Below are 27,949 nucleotides of genomic sequence, written 5' to 3'. Positions count from 1 at the left end.
CTGAGGTCCTTAAACCGAAGTCAATCTCGGCTGAGCCTCTGCTGCCGTTTAATGAGGCCTTGACGTACTTTTAGGCACTTGGTCCAGGCCCGCTACAGGTCAGCCTGTAGATAGGAACGTGGCCAGACGCCACCGCCCGGCTCCGGGTGACCATTGCTTCCTGTCCTCCCACCCTACCCCCGAGAGTCTAGTCATCCAGGCCTCTAACTCCCAGACCGCATTCCCGACGGCCCTGCCCGATCGGGAATCCAAGAGGTTTGAGCAATACGGTAAAAAGGTATTCTCCTCCCTGAGTCTGGGACTGCGGTCCTCCAACACTGCATGCCTCTTGGGCCGCTACACTCACTCTCTGTGGGACACGGTTGCGGTCAAGCTGCCAAAATGTCCGGTGGAGGTCCAGACTAAATTTGCCCAAGCCCTTGCAGCACGGTTTTCTATCCGGTGTGGGCTGGCTACCACAGACTCACTGGGCAGAGCGATGGCAACGACGGTGGCGATTCATCGCCACGCCTGGTTGAGGTCCGCCAACTTTTCCGCTGATGTCCAAAACACTCTTATGGACATGCCGTTTGATGGCCGTTGCCTCTTTGGCGACAAGGCAGACCATGCGCTTGAGCGCTTTAAGGACTCCAGGGCTACAGCCAAGTCCTTGGGCCTCTCGGCCCGCACCAGCAAACTGGTGCCTTTCGCTCCTTTCGTGGCCAAGGAAGGGGCGCTCCCACACGTGCTGCCAGCCACGAACCGCAGACTACCATCCAGCGCAGTGGTGGCTGTGGAAACCGCCGTGGTGGTGGTCGGGGACAGCGGCGAGGCCAGTCCACACCTTCCCCTGCAGCATCAGCCTCTAAGCCCTCCTAGTCAGTGCTTTCAGGCCCATGTGACACCAGTGGGGGGCAGGGTTCGCCATCACAACTTCCACTGGGGCACTGTCACTTCGGACAGGTGGGTGCTGCAAATCGTCCGAAGAGCCTACTCCCTCCCCTTCGAGGCGACCCCTCCAGCCATGCCACCGCAAAACCACTGCATGTCGGGGGATCACTTGAAACTTCTACAAGAGGAAGTTACGGCCCTCTTGGCCAAGGGGCCCATCAAGCGCGTTCCTGGGCCAGAAGTAGGGTGTGGTTGTTACTCCCACTACTTTTTGGTACCCAAGAAGAGCAAAGGGGGCCTACGCCCTATCTTGGACCTACAGAACGTCAACGGCTTCCTCCGGAAAGAGAAGTTAAAGATGCTGATACTGCCTCAGGTCTTAGCTGCCCTGAACCCAGGAGACTGGATGGTAGCGTTGGACTTGCAGGACGCTCATTTCCACATCCCCGTCCTGCCGGCCCACCGGCGCTACCTGCGGTTCACGGTAAGCCACGAGCACTTTCAGTTTACCGTGCTCCCCTTCGGCCTTACCAGCGCCCCACGGGTGTTCACGAAGGTGATGGCGGTGGTCGCAGCTCATCTGCGCAGGTTAGGGGTTTCAGTCTTCCCCTACCTCGACGACTGGTTGTTGAAGGCGGGCTCGCCCCAGACAGTCGTCAGCCACCTCCAGACGACGGCAGACCTCCTGCATCAGCTGGGGTTTTCCATCAATTTGCCGAAGTCACACCTGTGTCCCTCTCAGAAGTTCCTCTTCATCGGAGCGGTTCTGGGCTCTGCGCAGTTTTGGGTTTATCCTCCCGAAGAGCGGGTTCGGGATGTTCAGGCTCTGATTACGATCTTTCATCCTTTATCCCGAGTTTCGGTTTGGTTGACCCTACAGCTGCTGGGTCTGACGGGGCTGGCTCTGACGGGGCTGGCTCTGATGGCCTCCTGCATCCTGCTGGTACATCACACCAGGTGGCGGATGCGGGCTCTGCAGTGGAACCTGAAGTTTCAGTGGGCACAACATCAGAGCAACCAGTTTGACCAAGTCCTGATCTGGAATGTCACTGCGAGACAGTTGCAGTGGTGGCTCACAGACCACGATTGGGTCAGTGGCAGATCCCTCTCCCTTCCCCAACCGGAGCACACAGTGGTGGCGGATGCGTCCCTCCTGGGATGGGGGGCCACATGGGAGAGGCAGAGATTACAGGCCTCTGGTCTGTGGCGGAGTCCCGGCTCCATATCTACCTTCTGGAGCTGCGGGCGATCCGATTTGCACTGAAGGCATTCCTTCCAGCTGTCCGAGGGAAGTGTAGTGTAGGTGTTCACGGACAACACCACCGCCATTGGTATTGCAACAAACAGGGTGGGGTGGGGTCGTGGACACTTTGGTAGGAGGCTCTGCGCCTCTGGACATGGCTGGAACATCAGGGCATCACCCTGGTGGTTCAACACCTGTCAGGTTCTCTGAACGCCAGGGCAGACAAACTCAGCCGTCCGTGCATAATGGTTCACGAGTGGCCTCTGAACTCGGACGTGGCGCAAGGTCTCTTTCAGCAGTGGGGAGAGCCTTGGTTAGATCTCTTTGCCACCAAAGAGAACGCGCAATGTCATCAGTTCTGCACATTGAACTTTCCAAGGCGGCACTCGCTCGGAGGCGCTTTTCGTCACGAGTAGAGTTACGGTCTGTTGTACGCCTTTACGCCTATACCCCTTCAGCACTCTGGGCAGAAGAAGATCAGGCGCGACCGGGCCCAAGTCATTCTTGTGGCACCGGATTGGGCACGAAGTTACTGGTATCCCAAGCTACTCAGTCTGTCAATCGGTCCCCCGATTCGACTGTCTCTTCAGGAGGACCTTCTGTCCCAGCAGCAGGGGACAGTCCTCCACCTGAACCTGTCCAGCCTCCACTCCATGCGTGGAGATTGAGCGGCGGCAGTTGATGCCATTTTTACTTGCCTCCTGAAGTCTGTGATGTCATTCTGGCAGCCAGGCGTCCCTCCACAAAAACGGTATACGCCTGCAGGTTGGAAAATTTGTGGCATGGTGCACAGCAAAGGCTGTGGATCCCCTTTCGGCCCCTCTTTCTGAGGTTCTCCTCTTTCTTCTTTCCCTGTCCCAGCAGGGCTCTGCTCTGGGCACCATCAAGGGATATCTTTCAACTGTTTCAGCCTTCTTGAGGCTTCCTGATCAGCCTTCTCTCTTTAAGTCCCCTGTTGTAAATACGTTCTTGAAAGGCATTACTCACATGTTTACTCCTGTTCCTTTCGTAATGCCTCAGTGGGACGGGAATCTGGTATTAACCTATCTGATGTGTGCTCCGTTTGAGCCACTCCACAACTGTCCTCTTCGTCTTCTGACTCTCAAAACTGATTTCCTGGTTGCCATCACCTCTGCCAGAAGAGTGAGTGAGCTCCAGGCTCTTTCCTCTAAGCCTCCTTTCCTCTCTGTCCATCCGGACAAAGTTGTACTGAGGACTCGTCCTTCTTTTCTACCCAAGGTGCTTACTGCTTTTCACATCGGCCAGACCATTACCTTGCCCACCTTCTTTCCGCCTCCTAGGAAAGAGGAAGAGGCTCCACCGTCTGGACCCAAAACGTGCGCTCTCATTCTACCTGAACTGCACTCAACAGTTCCGGGAGGATGACCAGCTCTTTGTTGGGTACGTGGGCGCTAAGAAGGGACGGGCGGTGCACAAACAGACCATCTCTCGGTGGGTCGTTTTGTGCATCAAGGTCTGTTATTCCTTGGCTAAAAAGGATCCTCTTGAGAGGCTGCGCGTCCATTCCGCCCGGTCCACGGCGCTACCTCTGCCCTGGTACGAGGAGTCCCTATGCAGGACATTTGTCAGGCAGCTACGTGGGCCTTGTTGCACACGTTTGCCAAGCACTACTGCCTCGGCATCCAAGTCCAGAGGGATGGCTTCTTTAGCCGTTCGGTTCTCCAGGACTCCCTGGTGTGATCTTGGTTTGCAGACCCACCACCGGGGTTGGTATTGCTGGGGTATCTATTCTAAGGTAAGGAATCTCACTAACGTGTTTCTTTCAGATGCACAAGTTACTTACCTTCGGTAACGATATATCTGTAAGAAACATTAGTTAGTTAGATTCCTTACCGCCGCACCCATCCTCCCCGTTCTGCGAACCGATATCTAGGGTTAAGGTCATCCCTTTCAGGGCCCTAGTTTCATGGCACCAGTGTCTGTTTCTTGCATGGCTCTGCGTTCCTGGCGTGGAAAGCTATGTACAGAACTGACGTCCGAGCACGAGGGCGGCGTCTAAGTACTCCGAGGACGTCATCCCGGCGATCATGACGCCTACCGACGCGCCGGGGTACTGCTGATGATAACTTTACAGATCCAGTCTGATGCCAGGGGGTTATTCTAAGGTAAGGAATCTAACTAACTAATGTTTCTTACAGATATATTGTTACCGAAGGTAAGTAACTTGTGCATTAATCGGACACAATTTTGAGGGCAAAATATTGAACAAAAGAATCAACAAGTAAGTAAGTCTAGGTTTTCTAAACGTAACTCCACATATATGTACCTATGCGGTACATATATCTTCAAGATACATAGATGTGGAGTTGGGAATAGTAAATCTGTACCTCCCTGTATGCACTTATTTTTCGATATTTTGTCCCCAGATATTCTTGTACCCCTATATCATGGGCGTTGATATTCAGTAGACCATACTAATCGAGTAAGACATGCAAACTGGGTGGGTCAGAGAGATTGATGCTGGTGCAGACAGAGGCCAGCAAGATCATAGGTGTCATTGAGGGAAGAGTAATATCAAAACCTTCTGCTATTTTGTCTCCTATATTGTTATAATTTAATATTTAGTTTGTAACTTTGAGCAGTTCCTTTTGTTTCTCTGAGACAGTAAAATAATGTAAATGGGATGCCAGAAGCGCTCAGTGCAGTGACTGACACCAGCGAAAGGGGTAATGTGCAGCTGAAACATAAGGAGCGGACAGTATGCTAGAAGTACTAGAGGGGAGGAGGAAAGGGCACTAGGGGGTGTGGGGGGGCTATAAAAAATTAATTAAAAAAGCGTACCTGCAGCCTTCCCTGTCGCGCTCTTCTTCACCTTTTCAGGAAGGCACAGAATACCCTGGAGCCTATCCTGAAGCTGCTCTTCTGCAGAGAGCAGCTTCAGGATTCGCCTGAATGCCCTCAATTCGCGCTCCAGGACAGACTGTGAGTCTGTGCATGCTCTGTCCAACCCAGCTGCGATGCTAGGTTGGAGAGAACTTTCACTGCGCATGATGGTTTGGCCAGCCTGAGGCGGCCGGCCAAACCATCATGCGCAGTGATATGAGTGTACTACCAGTACCATCAGTGCCCGTGACTATCAGGCCTCGCCCCAAGATATGGCAGGAAAGGAAAAATAAAATGAGTGCCCTTTTAATTTTTTCCTTTCCCGACGTTTTTTGGGGGGGCGAGGCTCCTCTGCCATAGAGTAGGAGCCGCTGCTGTGAAACATTGGAGCACAGTACATCTTACCTTCCTGCAGACATCTTTACCCAAGGGTTTTCGTTGAGGCCTGCCAGCGGCTCAGAGAACAGTGTAATTGTTTCCCGAGCAAAGCAAATGCATTTCTCCTGAAAATGTCCATGTGCTTCCAAAAGAATCAAGAATGGGGCAGTGATGCATCCTTTGTCCAAGTCTGCTAAGTACGTTCCCCCACTTCTTGTTGATTTTGTAGACTTTTAAATATTTGGAGGAAATGGATGTCTGATGCCTATACATGCACCTTTTTGGCACTGGGTGGGTGGTTTCTGGTTCAGGGGCATCTGCAGGTAGTTTGGGGCATATTTTCCACATCCATGTAAGTTTGTCACTAAAGTTTACAATATCATCCTCGATGTGAGGTATTCTTCTCTGAGGCATTCTAGAGCTCTAGTGTTGACCCTAAAGCCTTTTTGCAGACCCTTTTCACTTCAAGCTCTGCAAATATGAGCTACATCCAATTATGTGCCTTCTAAGGCTAGAAACTATTGTAAGGTAATTTTGTTTAGAGCTCTAGATGCTGCAGGATGGATGTTCCTTGGACCTTTTCTTTCCATAGTTTGTTTTGTGTGCTATCACAGGCATTCTGTGAAACCTGTAGGCTGGCTGGCAGCCGAAACGTTAGCATCCTGTTTATTCAAAGGGTGTGCTATTAGGGTCATGTCTGGCAGGAGATGATGATGGCAACAATGTTTCTGGGCTCTCGTTAAGTTTTCTTAATGGATTTTGGAAAACGGTGGCAAAACCTGAGAGGTTGCTTTTTATCTGCTAAACGTTTACGATGCCAGCTCCTGCAGACTAGATGGACGCATTTATTTTGCCCTCATCTTGTTTTAGATTTCGAAGCGCCCTCTGTGCAATGCGCTGCGTCAATCCACATCAGTGGTATCAAACCCTAAATGGTCCACAGGTAGTACGGTCGCTAGAGTGGTCACTGAGGAGTAAAGCCGAGGTACCAGATATCTACAATGAGCACAGCAAAACCTGAGCCCTAATTTTATATGCCAGAAGAGATGTTGACTTTTGACTTGTGTGGCCCCCAGCTAAACCATAGGGTTAGTCATTACCCTGTCACGACTGAACACTTACCTTTTGTGCAGAGACAGAACCAGGTTCTTCTACGAGTAGAAGTCGAGAGGGAAGCTGTGCTGCTCCTACCTGTGAATAGCGGAGTCATTTACGAGGACTGCTTCGCCTCAGATTTATTTTCATTAAGCTCAATGACAGATAAAGTATAAACAATATTTTAATCCTCACTAGCTCACCAGTAGGAGTTGACTGCTGACTCTCAATGAATATGAAATGAGTAAAGGCAAAATTATTTTTTCAAGACCGTTAAAAGTCTTCCTGCGAACTTGCACAAAAACAAGTATTATCAGAGTAGTTTTAAGATTGTTAGAAGTACGTTAAAGAACATTTTTATTTGTGCAGGAGGAATGGAAGGAGAACTGGCCGTCTTAGATGTAGCGATGCAAGCTCTGGAAGATAAAGGGTACAAACCCAACACAACACAGGATCCGCTTTAGAAACTGTGATAAACATTGTTGCTAAGCTGGACTTGAGAATGGAAGAGTTGAATAACCGTGTGTGCTGGGTTTCCCTCTTGCCCCACTTAAAACACTGTAGAATCCATCACGGAACTGTTTGAGATGCTGTATGATCTCACTAAGCCAGACGAATGGGGTGGGACAGCGAACGGTGCAGGAAGTGAACAAAATGTCCTTGAGTGCCAAGCGGCCAAATTCTAATACAAGGGGGACCCAGCTGAACACCGAGGGAAGGTACTAGATCATGCATAAGGGAGTACATCTTAATAAACCGGTAAAGACTAGTTACATTAGCTTTTGGCTCAGACTACTCCCAGAAAATAGACAGTCATTGTTACGTTTTTCAGCTTAGAACGGAATGGTAACAATACACAGCTAGAAAGGTATTGCATAAATTGCACATTTTGAAGAACATTTTCATTTTCATACATGCATGAATCCATAAGTGACTGCGTTGTAAAGCACCATATATTGTATCTAATCTGTGAAATGAAAGAAAAGGGAAGGGCTTCGGTAAAACAAATGAAAATGTAGTCTGAACACCAACATTTTGAATTTTAATGGTGGCCAAGATTGCAGGTTCATCATCTACCTGTATGTTCCAAAATAATTCATGACTTATTTTCATAGAATTATTTCTGCTGTGATTTCTTCTGTGGTCCCTCTGTAAACCTGTTAATGTGGAGATACATTAGGGTTTAGCAACTTTAGAGTTGTGTAAACTTTCTTGAAATAAAATTGAATATATTAAAGGATTTCGTGAAGATTCTGGATTATTGGCGGACTCTGTGACTTGTTCCTTCTAGTGTGGTTGCTCATTAACCCTGAAAAACCTTTTCTCTTCTCCTTGCTGACGGGTGAACCATTTGGAAAGTTGGTTCAAATGTTAATTATTCATTTTAACAAATACTTGGGTATTGGCTAAGCGTGGAGCTATTTACGATAGTTGCTGTTTCAACGTTGATTGTTTTGTTAGTCATTAGAACTGAGAATTTCTTGAGAAGAAAAATCGCACAAGAATTACTAACTTGCATAGCGCATGTTTATTTTTTGGGATTATTGTTATCCTAACATATTAACAAATACGGTAAGTCCAAATTCTGTATTTTCTAATGCCAAGGTTCTGTTGTCCTATTCTGCTATCTTGGTTGTTAATAGGGGTGATATTGAAAAAGTTGTCTAGCTCTTTCCTTCTGATGCACTACAGAATGCTTTGTAAGGCCAATGTTTTCTTTTTAATTTTTTAGTGCTGTGTTCACCTGGACAAACTTGCTGGTAGTCGTCGTTGAGCTGGACGGATCGGAGCAAGAAGCCTTGGACCTGGTTCCCTTGGTCACCAATGTAGTTTTGGAGGAACATTATTTAATAGTTGGTGTGGTTGTAGTGGTGGACATTGGTGTTATTCCTATCAACTCCCGTGGAGAGAAACAGCGTATGCACCTACGAGATGGATTTTTAGCAGACCAGCTAGATCCTATTTATGTGGCCTACAACATGTAGTCTTGTATCTTAAGGCTTCCATGGACTTTATTATAGGTGTATAAATTTTTTTGTGTTCACTACAAATGTGCAAATCAGAGGGTGACGCTTCAAGATGGAACAGTTTCTGTTTTTATGAATTAGCAAAGCACTCACAATTGGCAAGAAAATACAATGTGAAATGTTTTTCTTTACCACTACGTTTTAGCACAGAAAGACTTTGGGTACTGCCTTCATTTTGTCCGAAAGACCATCCATTTTTTGCTCATATGTTGATAAAGCTTTTAAGTAAGAGTGGCTTTGTATTTTATGTTTTGCTGAATTAGCTTTATTTTTAATCTGCCTCCAAAGGGGACTGTTTTTAACATTTTCCGTTGTTTAATGCAATGTTTCAATTATGAATAGGTTACTAATTTAAGTCATTATGAGAACTTTTTTTTTAACTGTCTTGAGGTACGAGAAAATGACCCAAAATAGCACCTTTACACTAGTTTTTAGCTGTTTTGTCAGACAGAAGGAATAAAATAGGCATCACATTTTAGATGCTGATATAGAACAACACATTATAAATAAAATGTTCTTCAGGAATTATTGTGCAAATATCTTTGTACTAAACTAAAAAGATAAAATAAGTTACTTTCTCTTCATATGTAATTATGTACAAAACTTTAATTTATTTTGATCTCTTTAGAAGTATAAAAGAGAAACATTCAAGAGGGTTAAACTCTTGTAATGTTTGCTAATATAAAAAGTGTTGTATTATCTTGGGTGGATAGTATCACATCAAATATATATATGAAATATAAATTCACTTATGGAAAAAAGATTTAAAAGTTTAAAATGCAGTTCTAGCCACTTGCATGGTGTCTCCCACTGTAGATAATCAAGTGTTATTCACAAACGTTGTTTGTACAGGCAATTTTGTATTGCCACGTGTCCCAAGTCTAAAAGATACCAGCAAGTGAAATTATTACTGTCTTTAAGACGGTGAGAAATTTAAAAAAGTTAAAAATGCACTATGATTTTTTTCTTTGCCAGGAAAAAAAAGCACCCAAATCAACAGTGTAAATTTGTGCTGGCATGTGCATTCACTTGTTAGACTTTAGACAAGGCGGGTTGGAAAACACAGTTTTTTTGTAGCTGCATAACTGTTTTTATACCATTGTCATTGTTTTATTTTTAATGTTCGTTGAGTGGCCATGTTGATGGTCACGTGCACCAGGACAGGTATTGGCCTCACAGATGGCTAGTTGATCTGGTGGGTAAATCATTCACTTTACGTGTGGGAAGGCTCTCAATTGAAGCTTTGGGTCTTTCCTCAGCCGTGCTTAGTGTATAGGCACCACAACTAAATTGGGCACATTGTATATTAAGTGTTTGCTAAGGGAAGGTTATAGGCAATTTAGAACGACACAGAAACTGTACTGAGGGATTACAAAAGAGGATGCCAGAATTGACCGAGCAGGGGGGTGAAGCAGAAGGGTTTGCATCACAACAGCTGCTATAATTTGCCATTTCTATACAGATTTACTGTGTTTCCAAGTTTGGTTCGCCAAGCCGTCCCTCATGTAGCAAAATCATTAGCAGCCTTTATTTCTGTTTCCTCAATGGGTGATATGAGGTTATGAGCAGAGTTATTACTAATTGTATAAAATATGTTCCTGTGATGGTTGTCATTACTGGATGTGCATGAGTAAGATTGCTGGTGGGAAGACAAAACCCTTTGATTTATTTAGTCAATGTATGTCGTCTGCTTGTGCAGAATAGAGTATATACAGCAAATGTTCCCTTGCAAAGGACAGATTGTGTCCAACAATTGGTTTTCACCCCTCTGTTAAATTAGTGGCATTTTTATCTGTATGTAAGGTGCATCATACCACAGCCAATAGTCACTTTATAATTTTATACCGCTGCTTTGTACGTCACTGCCGGGCACATATTTGCACCCATGTATAGAATGTGAATCTGTGAAGTCCACAATTTTCTGCCTCCTAAATTGTCATGTCTAAAGGCAATTTTTTTAAAACATTTTTGCTGAGATGATTGGTTGTAATCCTAATTCCAACTCGAAATGCCTTTGGAAGCCCTTCTGCAGGCTTCGATGCTGTGAAACACATGTCGGCTGCTGTTGAAAGCATCCTTTTAGCTATGCCAAGTCAAATTTTCATTGTGAGGTTGAGGAAGAACTGCTACGTAGTTCCAAGGCCAGCTAATAAGAGATTTCTTCTGCAACGGTCATCTGTGCCAGTAAATCCAAATTTGAAAATAAAGGCAGGAGTAATGAGTTGCATTTCAAAGTTTATTGTGCAAGTGAAAAGTAAGTAAACATTTCAAGTACCATCAGATTCAGCAATAAGGAGGATTGTTCTGTATTAGAAACTTGTACTGTACATAAAACCATTCATGAGAATGTATACAAATGTTTGTCTTGTGACCTTGTGCTTGTGAAGTCAAACAACACCATCTAATCAACTTGATGCACATGCACAAAAGCAGGAGGGTACACAATAAACACAGAGAACACAAAGCGAATCAAACAGGAGCAGATTCCTCATGGTGCTTGGTTATTAAGTATATTTAATCCTGCTTGACACTTTACCCGAGGGGGGAAACTGTCCCTTTTATCAGTTGAATGTTAGCAGCGTTATTTCATAGAGTGTGGTGACTGGTTAGAGAAGTTCATGTACTCGGCCAATCACAGGTGAAGGCGAAAATTTTTATGTGCAAAGGACAGCAACCTTCTTATATGTTAAACCACCAGTACGCTTTGTACATCTGTGATAACGCCTGTTTTATATTCAAATGAACAAATAAAAGCTTTTATTTTTGTTGCTCTGAAAATCAGTTTCTTAATCGGTCATCTGAATTGGGTCTAAAATGCACGGTGTTTGTTTTGAGGAATTCCGACAACTACAGCAAATTGAATTTTTTTTAATGCAACTCTTTTCATACCTAATTTAACGTTGCAGATCCTTGTACTTACAATGATGATGTTTCTTGTAGTAACATGGTTCGTTTATGGTAAAATCATTTTATAAACCAATTATATATATTTAAATATACCATTCACATTTTGCTGAGAAAGTATGGAGGTAAGGGCCATGCATTTACAAAGAAATCAGAAATGACTGTGTTAAAAACCTCGTGCCTATTTCTTCAACTCCCATACGTTATGTTATGTTATGTTATAAAAATATTTCTAGAGCGCACTATCACCAATTGGTTGCTTGGCGCTATGATCAGTGATAACATGAACATGGAGGAAAGAGGATTATTGGAATGCTTGTCTGAACAGCCAGGTCTTCAAGGCTTTCCGGAAGGAGAGAAGATCCTGACAGTTCCGGGTCTCCGACGGGAGAGAGTTCCACAGGCGGGGGGCAAGGGTGGCAAACCTGCGGCCTCCTGCGCGTTTTAAGTTGAAAGAAGGTGGCTGCAGGAGGTTCTGGTGGAGTGAGCGAAGGTTGCGGGATGGGGTGTATTTGGAAATCAGGTTGTTGATGAATAGTGGACTTTTGTGGTATAAGGACTTGAAGATTATACAGCCGGTTTTGAAGGCACATCGCTGGGCCACAGGGAGCCAATGTAGTTTCTTAAGGAGGGGAGTGGCTGCCTGGCGCCTAGGTTGATTCAAAATTAACCTTGCTGCATGATTCTGTGCCATCTGGAGTCGCTTCACTAGGTAGTTGGGAAGACCTAGGTAGATGGAGTTAGCGTAATCCAGGTGGGACAATACAGTAGCGATCACCACTTGGGTGAGTGCCTCAGATGTAAGCAGGCGGCGTACTTTCCGAATTTTCTTCAGTTGGAAGAAACACTTGGAGACCACTTGACCAACTTGGGTTTTGAGGGATAGGTCACGGTCCACAGTGACTCCTAGTGTTTTGGCTGACAGAGAGGGTGTTGGGGCTTGGCCTAGTTCGGCCTAGTATAAGACCTGGGTCTTATAATGTCACCCTTTTTCTCTTCCCGATTCTGATTTCTCTCACTTCTTCTGGTTTTAAGTGTGGAGATGAAAAATAAGGAGTGCCGGCGGGGCCCACCTGCTACCACTGACACAAATTAAGCACTGCGGTTTGGAGGAGCAATCATTTGAGGTGCGCCCAATAGGCTGAGGAGGGGAGTTCCTGGGACAGCACTATTGAAATGTAGTTTTAAAGAGTATTGGAGCTACAAAAACCTTGTTTCATTTTAAACTAAAGGTGTGGGACTTTTTTAACTTTGTGTGTGGATATTTGATTTTCGAAATATATGCAGGTACCTGTGAGGCTAACCTGTGGAAATTCTTTGTGTGCTATCTCATCCATGCATGGAGGCATCTTCAGAATGTAAACATGAGGCTGCTTATATCATCTGAAATTAAGAGACCATGTGCTTCGCATATATTGTGTCTTCAGTGGCTGCTGGTAGAGGCCAAAGTCAAGTTCACCGTTTTGACCCTGGGGACCCGAGCCTGTTGGGACAAAGTCTAGCATATCTGCATCAGAATTTCAAGATCCTAGTGGCCTTCTGTTCTTGTTAAAGCTTAGCCTACGTTTACCCTACCCCCAAAAAACTAAAGGCTATATCCCCCGTTTATGCTGAATGAAGAAACATTATAAAATGTTGTCCCGAATGAAGAACAGAGAGCATTCTACAAGTCCAAGCCATTTTAGAAGGGCTATTAAAACTTGATCAAAGGTCATAGTCAATGTTCAGAAGAAAGTTTATCATGTCCTTCACAGGCAAAGGTAAGTTTCTTATTGATCGTGCAGCAAACCAGTTTGCTGCATGGCTGGATCATAGAAGAAACAGACCTAGCATTGGAGTCAAAATCCAGATCAGTTCCAGATTATATTAAAAACAATCACTGTGTTTAGGCCTCAATTTCTTCCCAAAATTTCTTCGACTAGAATTTCCCCCTCATTTCTCCAATCCGTCTTAGGTTATGGCTTTTCAGCAAGCTACGTTGGACTTTTTCACAACTGCTCCTCTTCTCTGTGAGACATCCCATGCTCCCAAGGACAGTTGAGGTCCTTCAAGCCCAGCTACTCTGCCTGCCCTCACCATCACTCCACCCAACTGCATGCTTTTAAAAGCTCTGGATTTAAAGCCGCATTTGCGGAAACTACCCACATCAATAAGACATTGGTGCGACTTATATTAGCATTGCTTCCTTTGTTGATTCTGATGCTTCTGTCTGCAATGCAATTAGTAATATCTCAGCCATCAAAAATCGGAGAAAACCCTTTATATAGCTATGCAGAAGGTGAGTGTTACTTTGAGGACCAGCCTCTTGCATACCCTCTCTTCAGAATTTAAAGATTCACACATGTGGAAGAAATATTTGGCCAAATTTGGAAGATCTTGATATACCCAAGTTGAATCTTTGGCGCACAGACGATAGTGATTCAAACACTGATAGCCACCACTCTCCTTATTCAAATGCTGGACTTTACTTGGGTTTTCAGAATGCTAATAACCTTGATGACCTCCCAGAGGGGGATCGTCTTTATCCTTCAGGACCCCCCTTATGGTAAGTTTGCTTGTTCACCACCGATATGTGTAAAGCATCGGAGGCATTTGATCTGCCCCTGCTGTCTGTGGAGTCCAAATGCAACAGCATCCAAAGACAGCAATTTTAATAAAATCATACAGCCACCATCTACGGCTTCACAACCTACTCTTCAAGGAACTCCTGGAGCTGGCATTTGCTGCATGGCAGAAAACCCTTTTGGGCCTGTAGTTCATGAACCTATTCCCCAGTACTAGGGTGCTCAGATCCTGGCAAAGATTTAAAGCACTTGCCATCCCACCTTTCTCTTGGGAGTCAGGTGTTTCATACATCTTCAGCAATACTGAGTTATATCTTCTCTCCTACTGCCAAATTTCTTTACTCAATGGGTGGAAACGTGTTGCTTTGAGCAGTAGGGCTTATGTGCAGCCGATGTCTCGTTCTTTCTTGGATGGTATATTCACCTTTTGTGGGACCCTATGAAAGGTCCTTTCTCTGAGTTGGTTCAAGATGGCTTTGATGCTGTCAAATTAAGAAATGTGTGCTAGACCCTGCAAACACAATGTCCTCACTGTGGGGCGACTGCTGTTACTTTTGGTCCATATGCAAAAGAAACAATTGATGGATGGCATGCTGGACAATGCAAACATTCACCCCCAGTCATAAGGATCTGGGTTAAATCCATCATTCTTTTGCTCACCACACCACCCCAGTTTGGACCCAGCCATATGCAGATGAGTCTTGACCCTGTACCTTGTGGAATAGTCCAGCCCGAAGTGCCAAGCCAGGTCCTCCCTGGGCTGAAAACAAGCATCCTGGAATCGGTTTCAGGGCATCACCCTTCATCAGCCAGGCTAGCTTGAATCCAATGGTGTAGTGAGCACGGGACCCACGTCTGGGCATACCCTTCCCACTTAGGGCAACATATACTAAAGAAACAATTGATGGACGGAATGCTGGACAATGCAAACGGTTTCTTTTGCGTATGCTGGAAGGTTATGCTCAGACGTGGGTCCTGTGCTCACTACACCACTGGATTCAAGCTAGCCTGGCTGATGAAGGGGGATGCCCTGAAACCGGTCCCAGGAAGCTTGTTGATGATGGCAGCACATTTCTGGAGTACAAGGGTCCCAGCCTTTCTCTACCTTGATGACTGGCTGTTGAAGACAGACTTGCCTCAGGCAGTCGTCAGCCAACTCTAGACCTCTAGTAAATCTCCTGAAGTTTTTGGGGTTCATAATCAACGTGCTGAAGTCACACCTGACACCTTCAGAGATATTTCCATTCAACTGAGCCATTCTGGACTCAATTCAGTTTAATGCCTTTCCCTTCAAAAGGAGAGTCCAGGACATTCAGTTTATGAATCCCGATCTTTCAGCCTCGATCCTGGACTCAGTGAGGTTGACTCGGAGGCTGCTTAGACTGAAGGCTTCCTGCATCAAGCTGGTCAAACACACCACGTGCCATATACAGGCTCTATAGTGGGATCTGATGTCCCTTTGGGCCCAATATCAATGGGACGTCTCCAACCATGTCCAGATTTCAGATGACATTGCACAAGATCTGCAGTGGTGGTCATTGGACTGTGATTGGGTCTGCAGCTGACCCCTCTGCTTACCTGACCCGCAACTGAAGGTAGTGACTGATTCATCACGTCTGGGTTGGGGCAGCCACCTGAGAGAGATGGAGATCAGAGTCTTCTGGTCTGGCCATGGAGTCCCAGCTACATATCATCCTTCTAGAGTTGTAGTCAATCTGCTTGGTGTTGAAAGCCTTCTTTGCATCAGTCAAATGGAGGCTGGTACAGGTACTTACCGACAACACCACTGCCATATGGTATTGCAACAAACAGGGCTGGGTAGTGTCATGGGCCCTGTGCCAGAAGGCCCTGCACCTCTAGAAATAGCTGGACCATCAAGGCATTTTCCTAGGTGTGAACCACCTGGCAGGATCTTTTAATGCCAGGGCGGACGAGCTCAGTTGGCAACGCCAGGCAGATCAAAACGGACATATGCACCTGGATGTGGTGTAAGGTCTTTTATGCTCTTGGGGAGAACCTTGGCTTCATCTATTCGCCAAGCATGTGCAATGCCAGCAGTTTGCGCCTTTGGAGCTTCCAAGACATCTCTTGGGTGGAACTCAGGACTCCTGTAAGCCTTCCCATCAATACCTCATCTGCCTAGAGTGCTGAAGATCAGGACCAACCAGGCGAAAGTCATTCTAGTGGCTATGGATTTGGCACAAAGAGTATGGTATCTCAGCATGAATATCTGTCTAGTTAACTAGTTCCGCAGATGTGAGCATCCTTCTTGCTGAAAGTTGTGACGCCATTCCAGGTCAGCTAAAATATAATCTTTCCGGCATTCTTTGTCCCACCTCACACCTCTGAGGAGCCGAGTTTTTACTGCCCGGACCCCAAAAGAGCATTTAGCTTTATACATTGATCATACCAGTGAATACCGGGTGGATAATCAGTTTTATGTTTGTTGGAGTGAAAAAAAGGCAAGGCTGCAAACAGGGACATTCTCCCATCGGATCGTGCTCTACATTAAAATCTGCTACACATTGGCCTAAAAGCAGCCTGGGAAAGACTGCAAGCTAATTCCACCAGAGCCAAAGCTGCTGCTACTGTGTTGTCACATGGAGTTCCTGTCCTGAACAGCTACCAGGCGGCTACTTAGGCATCACTCTATACATACATGAAGCACCACTGTCTGGACAGTCAGGTTCACTGAGAGGGGCCTTTTGCACACTTGGTGCAACAGGGCTTTCTGGTTTGAGTCCAACACAGACCCACCTCCAAAGAAGTAACACTCAAGTACCTATCCAAAAGGTGAGGAATCTGCAGATAGGGGTCCCTTTCAGAAGAACAAGTTACTTACAGTCAGTAACACCTTGGCTGGTAGAGAGACTATTCTAACCACAGATTCCTCACCAACCCACTTATCTTCCCCTATTCTATGAGTGGAATCTGCACACTGATCACAACAAATTTGCTATTGGGCTATACTTGCGCACGGACAGCCTCGAAAGCAACTGACGTCAAGGCAGAGCCGCATGGCATCACCTACTGGCACACAGAGGTACTGCTGAAAATGTTTCCAGATCCTGTCTGCTGTCTAAGGAATATTCTAAAGGTGAGGAATCTGCAGGTAGATATAGTGTCTACCAGAAAAGGCATTACCAAAGATAAAGAACTTTTTTTTCTCTGGTAAACGCACTAGCTGGCCAATGATTAATTAACTGATTGATTGAGTTTTGAGTCTCTGACCTCACACCTCCTCCCCGAGCAAGCTTTGGACCCCCTCATCCTCACTGCCCAGAGAGTCAAATGATAAAGGGGTGTATTTTGTGCTCAGTTTTTAACTCAACAGTAACAAAATCCCAAGTGCTAGAGGTAAAAGGCTCTCTTTTGTACAGCTTGAGACCATTAACATAGGACTTCCTTGAGTCTCCTCAAAAAGGTTCTACACCCTGGTTCTAACCAAATGCTTGGAGTCCTCAAACCACCTTTTTGTGACCATCAGGTCAATAATTCCAGCCTTTCACATGCCAAGGCCATCATGACCCAATTAATAGCATCTTTCTTCAGGGTGCAGATGGCGTCGGTATCTCTCAGCATGTATGTACCTTTCAGACATATGCTAACGTGGTTACGCAACATACATTCTTAATTACTACACTCTTGGGGTTTCCTTCCAGATGTACAAAAAGTTCTCAGTAAAAATGATTTCTTTGACCTAAAGGCCCCAATTGTACCTACTCTTCCACAACTGCTAAGGAATCTACCAGCAAAATATTGATAAGGGTAGGACAGTCACTTTTATTGTCACTCCGTTACTCTTAGGCCAAATACTCTTTCCTATTATCAACGCCCTCTTGCCTACTTCTCTGCTATTTGTCAGAAAAAGCACATCAATCGATAGACCACTATGTAGCATGCAAGCTGTCCCCCTCCTCAGGCTGGTAACGGGAAAGAGCCTACGGTCTAAGATAAAAAGTTACTGTTAGGTATCTTTATGGATCCAGTCCGTCTCTTGCAGCATAGACTTTCTTGAAATTAAGAGCAGCTGTTCCCCAATCTTTGAACATTAAATTAAAACAGTTGCCTCTCTTCTAATTTGCAAATGCTGCCCCCTTAAGTGCAACTTTGAAGTCCAGATTAAACTTTTAGTGGAAAATGGGGTTTCTAGTACTTCATTTCCATTTTTGTCGCTCTTTTTGCATTCATGCAAGTCAGTTGATTCTTTTAGGCACCCAGAGCAATCTCATAGCTGTGTCTCTGTTGCAGGCTGGTTTATATTCGCTCATTCTGTCTTTTAGGTCTCGCCTGGTGAAAGCATGCGCTGCTCTCACCATGGAGAGGACCTTTTGTAATCGATTCAGCCAAAGCTGAATGCACGCGTGACCAGATGGACAAACATGACTGCTCTCGCTGCCCGCAAAGCTAAACATGCACGTGTAGGGACAACAAAATTCATGCACATGTGGACAGCCTGAAGCCATTTTTGTGCACACACGCGTGCATTTATTTGTCCCAAAGCGTGCATGGCGGCTTGCTTTTGCTTTCCAGGCAGGCAGTGCTGAGGAATCTGCTGCGGCACGCGAAGCCACAGCTAGACGCCAGGAGCTGGTGCGAGGCTTCCCGCGAGCATTGCTTGTTCTACCCTGTCCCTTAGCACACGACTGTTGACAATATAGCCACCTGGTTATTTTTCCAGTGTGAGTAATATCTAAGACCCGGAATGACCAAAAGTTCTGTAAGGGTTGTCATCTGAATCATGTGCGGCTGCGGGTGACCCGCTGTGCACACTTTAGTGAAAAAGAGTGGTGCAGAGAGCTGTGAGAAGTAGGACCACAATGGTTATAGTTACAAAGTTAGCTATTGTTGGTAAAGGTGAATTAACATGCAAGGTTCACCCTTCTGCAAATTGCCAGATTGTTTGAAAAACCACAAAGGGCTGTACGGAGTTGCAAGCTAAACGACTTACAACTTTGTATAACTGCAGTGTTTTCAAATTGGGGTGCACAAAATTGCAAATCTAAACTATCAACTTCTTATACTTGTTTTAAAAATGTAACAAACTTAGCCTTTTGCTAAACTGACAAAATGTTTAAAAAAATCATCCCCAGGTGTGAGACTGGATCTGGAAACCTCTTTTCCACAGCGACCCTGCATGCCGGGGAGCGGGGAGACATCACGTGACTCCGCCCAGGCATCGTCCATATAAGTGACATCAGCGAGGTCACATAAGACCCGCCCGGCGCGCCTACGTCAGTTTTTTCCTTTTCCACGTGCAGCGCGGATCCGGTCCTTCGGGCCTATTTGGGGCCCACGTTTTTTCCCCATATCTCTTGGTGGAGCAGTGTGCGATTGCCTTCGGGCTTCAAAACTTGCTCTTTTTGTGGGCGTCTTATGTCGGTGACGGACCCTCACCTCATTTGTATGTGGTGTTTGGGGGAGGATCACTGCGCCACTGATTGTCCAGAGTGTTGACAGTTGAAGTCGAAGTCACGGCGGAAGCGCCGCATGAAACTTCTCTTGGCGCGTCTCTTCAGTTCGGCGTCCTCCCCTCGGTCTGCTTCGGTGGACGGCTTCAGATACGGCTGCGGTCGTCCTCTCCCTTCTTCGATGTTGCGTGAGCGTCGCTCCCTAGCGGGTAAGTGTCACAGTTTGTCCCCGGAGGCTGGTTTCTGGCCTGCCGGGGGCTTGAATTCTCCGCGGGTGATGCGGCCCCGCGTGCTGTCCTATCCACCGTTTCCCGGTGTTGGGGCGTCGAGAGTCCAAATGGAGTCATACGCGGCGGCTTTGTAGGCCTCGCTTGCCTGGGGTGTTTGCGTATCACTCTCCATGCGCGGGGCCCTCCACAGTGCCACCGGCAGCTCCGGCCCCAGCGCCGACTGGTTCGGATCCAGACTTGGAGGATGTGGTGCTGTTGGGGTGCGGCTCCTCTGGGGCACCTCCTTCACGTCACGGCATCTCTGCCTCTCCACAAACTCCTGTCAGAGTCCCGGTGGCATCACAGGAGGTCGCTGGGGCTCGGGTCGCATCCCCGATTCCCTCTCGAATTTGACAAGGTGGTCCTGTCTAAGACCGAGGTGACGCCGCTACGGCGTCGGCAGCATCTGGTCCATGCGGAGCCACACAGATTGGCGGCCCCTTCTCATCCTGCTCTGGGTCGAGGCCTGATGAGGACCCTGTGTTCCTCTCCAGGCCCCTCTATTTCCCTCCCGGAGGCCGCTGCCTCGGAGGGCGAGTCGGTGGCTGAATCGTCTGTGGCGCCACCACGTGGGTTGCCGAGCGATCTCCGCCTCAATTTGGGCCGTTGCTGCCGGAGGGCTTCGTGTCACTCCCCGGGGCCGTCTTGTTCCCCCGCGCAGGTGTCGACCTCAGCGGGGGTCGGGTCAGAGTCATTCCGGCACCGCCCCGGGGCCGGTTCGACTCCAGCCCCACTCCGGTCTCCGGGGCGGGATTACTTAGTGGACTCTTGTCCGGTGACGCCAGATGGCAGGGCAGCTGATCTGTAGAGTCTGCCGCCCTGCCTCAGGTGGCGGACTCTACGGATCCGCGCAGGGGTCACACCACAGATTAGTCTTCGGATGCTTCCTCTTCCCCGGAGGCAGGCTGTATTTTGGTGTCGCCCTCTCCGGAGACTGGCCGACGTATGGTGTCTTTTTCACCAGCGTCGAAGGGCGGCTCCCCACCCTCCATGAGGCAGAGGTGTTTGTCAGGAGAGCAGCAGATCCCTCATTCTTCGGTTCTCCCTGCCTTCCAGGTCTGGCCCCTACCTGTCACGCTTGGCCTCTGGGTCCGTCGCCTTAGTTTGCAGCCGTCACCCACGGAGGAGCTGCTTTCTCCGCCGCGGGGCCCTACGGATGCATGTGCGGCCTTCACTCACGCGGTGTCCACGGCTGTGGGCATCTTGCGCATGTGCGACCCGATTTCTCACCTTCCGGAGGACCACCTCTTGGAGATCCTCCACCAGGGCTCTGGTGGGTGGGAGATCTTACTCCCATTTGAAGGTTCCCTTCTTTTTGCTTTGATGGGGGCTTGGAGGCGTCCTGCCTCAAGGGACCCAGTGCCTCAGCATCATCTGCACTGGCACCTCCCGGCGCCACGTGACCCGGAGTGTCTGTCCCTTCACCCCTCGGCTGCCAGCCCGCTTTTCCCTCCCTACCGTCGCTGTTGACTCCGCCGGGGGCGCAACATGTTTGCCTCGACCAGCACTGCCCTGCAGGCCCTTAACACCTTGTGTGTTCTGGCTAGGGCTGCCTCCTGTTTGTGGGACTCTGCTGAGTCTCTGGGATCTGCAGCGTCCCAGGAGCTTGGTGAGGTGGACTTGTGGCATCACACGTCGGATGGCCGGGAGCTTGCAGCGTTTATTCTCCGCTCTGCTATGGACATCTCAGTGGTGCTGGGCCGGGCTATGGCTTCCTCAGTCACTCTCTATCGCTGTGCTTGGCTTCGGGATGGAGTATTCCCTGAGAATATCTGGGAGCGTCTCATTGACCTGCCATTTGACGGTACAGTGTTGTTACATGCACTGGCCCACTCCGCCATCCAGAGACTCTTGGCGGGGCTCAACCCTTCTCCTCTGCCTTATCGTCCTTCATCCCCTCCTCAGTGACTCGGGAGGTGCGCTGCTTCTGAGCCTTCTTAGGCCGGTTGTTCTGGCTGGGGTTTTTCTAGCCATTGCGTCCTCTCGGGACTTTGGCATTGTTGGCTGCTGGACGGCCCTTTTCTTAGTACTGTGTGTATTACTGCGCAGACTTGGCCGGAGATTTCGCCTTCTGCTTGGTTGGGCTGCTTGTCAAGCCCTTCACGGGGGTGTTTTTTTCCCTGTGACTATTTTATTTTTTCCTCTGCTGCAGAAGTTCTTCCAAAGAGGATTCCCATAGTTGAGACTTGCCGTACCCTTGGGGAGAATGGCAGCTGTTATATGGCTTGCACCTTGCTGGGGGTTCTGGTCGCCTTCGGGTGCCTGTTCTCCATGGCGCTGTATGGTTGCCCAGGCTGCTTGAAGTTGTCTGCGCGGCCACTCATTGTGGTCTGCCCGGGCTCCTCATCCTCTCCTGACTCCTGTCCTGAGGTCTGGGATGCTCCGGTGTTCTCCCTTGCCAGGCGTTGCCTACTTGGCCTTACGGGGATCTTGGGCTGCTCCTCTTGCTTCTGGCGGCTTTGACTGCCGGCTCGGTCCTAGCTGGCAGGTTGCTCTCCATCTGGAGTGGGTACACCTTCTTTGCCCGTGCTTCCTTGGGTCTTCTAGGCTTCTTTTCTGCTTCTTCCGTTCATCCTGTCCTGGCATTGGGCGGCAGCTAGGTTGCCTTGTGGAAGAGGGGGGTGCTTCGGGCCCCTCCAGCCTTGCCCTTGGTTCCTCTGTTATGAGGATGCAGGGCTCTTCCGCCTCCTTCTTCTTCTTCCTCGCTCCCTCCTACCTCCCTTGGGTCAGTGGGGTTCTGCTTGTGGGGTTTCCCATTGCCTAGCAGGGGTGAGTTTCTCCCTGGTCCACGGTTCTGGTCCCCTGTGGGACCTCTGGTCTGTATTGGCTGGTGGGGTCCTTTCGCAGTCTCCTGTGAGTGCCTTCCTAGTTCTGGACAGGTGGCTCCGTCTGGGGGTGGTTCATTCCTCCTTGGTTCTTGGGAGGATGGTGTTCCGGTGCTCCGGTGCCTCGGTGCCCTGCTGCTCTGGCTTCTCCGCGTTTAGGGGGGATTGCTTCTATCCCTATCCTCCCTCCCCTCCGTTCCTTCCATTGCTATCCTCTGATGTGGGTCAACTGGCCATGTGTTGCTCTAGTCCCTTGGGGGTGTTGCCCTCTATGTTGGGGTGGCTTGGAGGTTCTTGTCCCTGTCTGTCTTGGAACTGGTCCGCTTCCTTGTTCAGGTTGGGGGTGGTGGTTTACTATGTGTGCCATGACTTTTATGCTTGTTCCATGTCTCTGGGGGCACAGGGATGGGAGGCTGTCTTTATAATGGCAGGGTGGCGGCGCAGGGCTCTGCTTGCTCTTTCTTCTTTACCTGCCTTTGGATTCTGTGGTGTTGCCATTACTGTTGGGGTGTTGTTGGCACCGTTTCTTTCCAATGTTTCTGCTCTTCTCACACTGTTCTCATGCTCCCAGTTTTTTATCTGGTGGTTCCGCGTTGTGGTGCGGAAAAGTTCTCAGAAGAAAACTGACGTGAGTGCGCGGGGCGCGTCTTATGTGACCTCGCTGATGTCTCGTACGCGGATGACGCCTGGGCAGTCTCGCGTGATGACGCCCCGCCCACCGGTGCGCAGGGTTGCTGTGGCAAAGAGGTTTCCGGTTCCAGTCTCACACCTGGGGATGATTCTACGTGAAGGAATCTCCGTCTAGAATCGTCTTTACCAGATACATCGTTACCGAAGGTAAGTAACTCATACATTGTACACAAAGATTAGAGAACTGTTTCCAAAGGATAATGATGCTTCTACATTACACAGAGCGAGGTTGGCAGAATCCGGCTGTAATTCACTGACAAATCAGCCTAAAAATAAATACATATTTTACAAAAACATATTTTGAATTAGAGTTGCGTCTTGCGTCTAATTAAGATGCAGTGATTTTGGGATGTGCTGTCCAATTAGGACTGCGGCTCAGCAGAGAGAAGCGCACATTGAGGCGCTTGCAGTACAGGCGTGATGTACCGCACCAGGTGAGTAGGCTTGCAACGACTGCGAAGTTAAATTATCGCTCTGCCTGCAGCAGCTGCAAAATATTTTATGGGTGCCATAAATTGCAACTAAATATGTATCCCCTGAAAACAAACCTCTCTGCTTTTGCAATACGCGTACAAATGCGCTCATTTTTTTTCAGGGAAAAGCGGGTGCCACAAACCTCTGCTCGCAAAGTGTGTCACGAGGAACAGACAGCGGAGCAGCGGGGATCACGAGAACAGAATTTATTGCGCGCACTTTCAGTTGCCATTTCTTGCGGTGTACTCGCTCTAATCCCAGCTCATTCCCTTTTATTGGCGTTCGATCAGTTTTATTTCAATTTGTGATATCACTCCCTTGCTTTCCTTTCTGATGTAGGCCTGGTAATCGAAGACAAAGCACTGGCTTGCCTGCCACGTGTGACTCCATCCCCCTCTGGCAAATCCCAAATCTTTCAGCAAGTGTGCACAAGGCAAGGAGGGCCCGTAGTGATAAATGAAAAGGAAAAAAAAGCATTTGCAATGCGAAGCCACAGCTAGACGCCAGGAGCTGGTGCGAGGCTTCCCGCGAGCATTGCTTGTTCTACCCTGTCCCTTAGCACACGACTGTTGACAATATAGCCACCTGGTTATTTTTCCAGTGTGAGTAATATCTAAGACCCGGAATGACCAAAAGTTCTGTAAGGGTTGTCATCTGAATCATGTGCGGCTGCGGGTGACCCGCTGTGCACACTTTAGTGAAAAAGAGTGGTGCAGAGAGCTGTGAGAAGTAGGACCACAATGGTTATAGTTACAAAGTTAGCTATTGTTGGTAAAGGTGAATTAACATGCAAGGTTCACCCTTCTGCAAATTGCCAGATTGTTTGAAAAACCACAAAGGGCTGTACGGAGTTGCAAGCTAAACGACTTACAACTTTGTATAACTGCAGTGTTTTCAAATTGGGGTGCACAAAATTGCAAATCTAAACTATCAACTTCTTATACTTGTTTTAAAAATGTAACAAACTTAGCCTTTTGCTAAACTGACAAAATGTTTAAAAAAATCATCCCCAGGTGTGAGACTGGATCTGGAAACCTCTTTTCCACAGCGACCCTGCATGCCGGGGAGCGGGGAGACATCACGTGACTCCGCCCAGGCATCGTCCACGTAAGTGACATCAGCGAGGTCACATAAGACCCGCCCGGCGCGCCTACGTCAGTTTTTTCCTTTTCCACGTGCAGCGCGGATCCGGTCCTTCGGGCCTATTTGGGGCCCACGTTTTTTCCCCATATCTCTTGGTGGAGCAGTGTGCGATTGCCTTCGGGCTTCAAAACTTGCTCTTTTTGTGGGCGTCTTATGTCGGTGACGGACCCTCACCTCATTTGTATGTGGTGTTTGGGGGAGGATCACTGCGCCACTGATTGTCCAGAGTGTCGACAGTTGAAGTCGAAGTCACGGCGGAAGCGCCGCATGAAACTTCTCTTGGCGCGTCTCTTCAGTTCGGCGTCCTCCCCTCGGTCTGCTTCGGTGGACGGCTTCAGATACGGCTGCGGTCGTCCTCTCCCTTCTTCGATGTTGCGTGAGCGTCGCTCCCTAGCGGGTAAGTGTCACAGTTTGTCCCCGGGGGCTGGTTTCTGGCCTGCCGGGGGCTTGAATTCTCCGCGGGTGATGCGGCCCCGCGTGCTGTCCTATCCACCGTTTCCCGGTGTTGGGGCGTCGAGAGTCCAAATGGAGTCATACGCGGCGGCTTTGTAGGCCTCGCTTGCCTGGGGTGTTTGCGTATCACTCTCCATGCGCGGGGCCCTCCACAGTGCCACCGGCAGCTCCGGTCCCAGCGCCGACTGGTTCGGATCCAGACTTGGAGGATGTGGTGCTGTTGGGGTGCGGCTCCTCTGGGGCACCTCCTTCACGTCACGGCATCTCTGCCTCTCCACAAACTCCTGTCAGAGTCCCGGTGGCGTCACAGGAGGTCGCTGGGGCTCGGGTCGCATCCCCGATTCCCTCTCGAATTTGACAAGGTGGTCCTGTCTAAGACCGAGGTGACGCCGCTACGGCGTCAGCAGCATCTGGTCCATGCGGAGCCACACAGATTGGCGGCCCCTTCTCATCCTGCTCTGGGTCGAGGCCTGATGAGGACCCTGTGTTCCTCTCCAGGCCCCTCTATTTCCCTCCCGGAGGCCGCTGCCTCGGAGGGCGAGTCGGTGGCTGAATCGTCTGTGGCGCCACCACGTGGGTTGCCGAGCGATCTCCGCCTCAATTTGGGCCGTTGCTGCCGGAGGGCTTCGTGTCACTCCCCGGGGCCGTCTTGTTCCCCCGCGCAGGTGTCGACCTCAGCGGGGGTCGGGTCAGAGTCATTCCGGCACCGCCCCGGGGCCGGTTCGACTCCAGCCCCACTCCGGTCTCCGGGGCGGGATTACTTAGTGGACTCTTGTCCGGTGACGCCAGATGGCAGGGCAGCTGATCTGTAGAGTCTGCCGCCCTGCCTCAGGTGGCGGACTCTACGGATCCGCGCAGGGGTCACACCACAGATTAGTCTTCGGATGCTTCCTCTTCCCCGGAGGCAGGCTGTATTTTGGTGTCGCCCTCTCCGGAGACTGGCCGACGTATGGTGTCTTTTTCACCAGCGTCGAAGGGCGGCTCCCCACCCTCCATGAGGCAGAGGTGTTTGTCAGGAGAGCAGCAGATCCCTCATTCTTCGGTTCTCCCTGCCTTTCAGGTCTGGCCCCTACCTGTCACGCTTGGCCTCTGGGTCCGTCGCCTTAGTTTGCAGCCGTCGCCCACGGAGGAGCTGCTTTCTCCGCCGCGGGGCCCTACGGATGCATGTGCGGCCTTCACTCACGCGGTGTCCACGGCTGTGGGCATCTTGCGCATGTGCGACCCGATTTCTCACCTTCCGGAGGACCACCTCTTGGAGATCCTCCACCAGGGCTCTGGTGGGTGGGAGATCTTACTCCCATTTGAAGGTTCCCTTCTTTTTGCTTTGATGGGGGCTTGGAGGCGTCCTGCCTCAAGGGACCCAGTGCCTCAGCATCATCTGCACTGGCACCTCCCGGCGCCACGTGACCCGGAGTGTCTGTCCCTTCACCCCTCGGCTGCCAGCCCGCTTTTCCCTCCCTACCGTCGCTGTTGACTCCGCCGGGGGCGCAACATGTTTGCCTCGACCAGCACTGCCCTGCAGGCCCTTAACACCTTGTGTGTTCTGGCTAGGGCTGCCTCCTGTTTGTGGGACTCTGCTGAGTCTCTGGGATCTGCAGCGTCCCAGGAGCATGGTGAGGTGGACTTGTGGCATCACACGTCGGATGGCCGGGAGCTTGCAGCGTTTATTCTCCGCTCTGCTATGGACATCTCAGTGGTGCTGGGCCGGGCTATGGCTTCCTCAGTCACTCTCTATCGCTGTGCTTGGCTTCGGGATGGAGTATTCCCTGAGAATATCTGGGAGCGTCTCATTGACCTGCCATTTGACGGTACAGTGTTGTTACATGCACTGGCCCACTCCGCCATCCAGAGACTCTTGGCGGGGCTCCACCCTTCTCCTCTGCCTTATCGTCCTTCATCCCCTCCTCAGTGACTCGGGAGGTGCGCTGCTTCTGAGCCTTCTTAGGCCGGTTGTTCTGGCTGGGGTTTTTCTAGCCATTGCGTCCTCTCGGGACTTTGGCATTGTTGGCTGCTGGACGGCCCTTTTCTTAGTACTGTGTGTATTACTGCGCAGACTTGGCCGGAGATTTCACCTTCTGCTTGGTTGGGCTGCTTGTCAAGCCCTTCACGTGGGTGTTTTTTTCCCTGTGACTATTTTATTTTTTCCTCTGCTGCAGAAGTTCTTCCAAAGAGGATTCCCATAGTTGAGACTTGCCGTACCCTTGGGGAGAATGGCAGCTGTTATATGGCTTGCACCTTGCTGGGGGTTCTGGTCGCCTTCGGGTGCCTGTTCTCCATGGCGCTGTATGGTTGCCCAGGCTGCTTGAAGTTGTCTGCGCGGCCACTCATTGTGGTCTGCCCGGGCTCCTCATCCTCTCCTGACTCCTGTCCTGAGGTCTGGGATGCTCCGGTGTTCTCCCTTGCCAGGCGTTGCCTACTTGGCCTTACGGGGATCTTGGGCTGCTCCTCTTGCTTCTGGCGGCTTTGACTGCCGGCTCGGTCCTAGCTGGCAGGTTGCTCTCCATCTGGAGTGGGTACACCTTCTTTGCCCGTGCTTCCTTGGGTCTTCTAGGCTTCTTTTCTGCTTCTTCCGTTCATCCTGTCCTGGCATTGGGCGGCAGCTAGGTTGCCTTGTGGAAGAGGGGGGTGCTTCGGGCCCCTCCAGCCTTGCCCTTGGTTCCTCTGTTATGAGGATGCAGGGCTCTTCCGCCTCCTTCTTCTTCTTCCTCGCTCCCTCCTACCTCCCTTGGGTCAGTGGGGTTCTGCTTGTGGGGTTTCCC

General features: G+C 49.2%; 1 protein-coding gene across 1 annotated transcript in view; it reads left to right on the top strand.

Annotated features, from left to right (window-relative positions):
- DIP2C (DIP2 acetate--CoA ligase C (putative)) overlaps positions 1-11,235 on the top strand; it is a gene marked incomplete at its 5' end in the record, with an annotated part of 296,244 nt that extends 285,009 nt beyond the window's left edge. Inside the window, one exon of the mRNA XM_086950634.1 lies at positions 8,163-11,235. Within this exon, the coding sequence (XP_086806760.1) occupies positions 8,163-8,415 (253 nt within the window). The remainder of the gene's footprint in view (positions 1-8,162) is intronic.
- Between the last annotated feature and the right edge of the window lie 16,714 nt (positions 11,236-27,949).

Source organism: Lissotriton vulgaris, unplaced genomic scaffold, assembly GCF_964263255.1.
Source record: "Lissotriton vulgaris unplaced genomic scaffold, aLisVul1.2 SCAFFOLD_1411, whole genome shotgun sequence".
Lineage (NCBI taxonomy): Eukaryota > Metazoa > Chordata > Amphibia > Caudata > Salamandridae > Lissotriton > Lissotriton vulgaris.
Note: the sequence above shows the minus strand (reverse complement) of the source record. Positions and strands in the feature narration are given on the sequence as shown.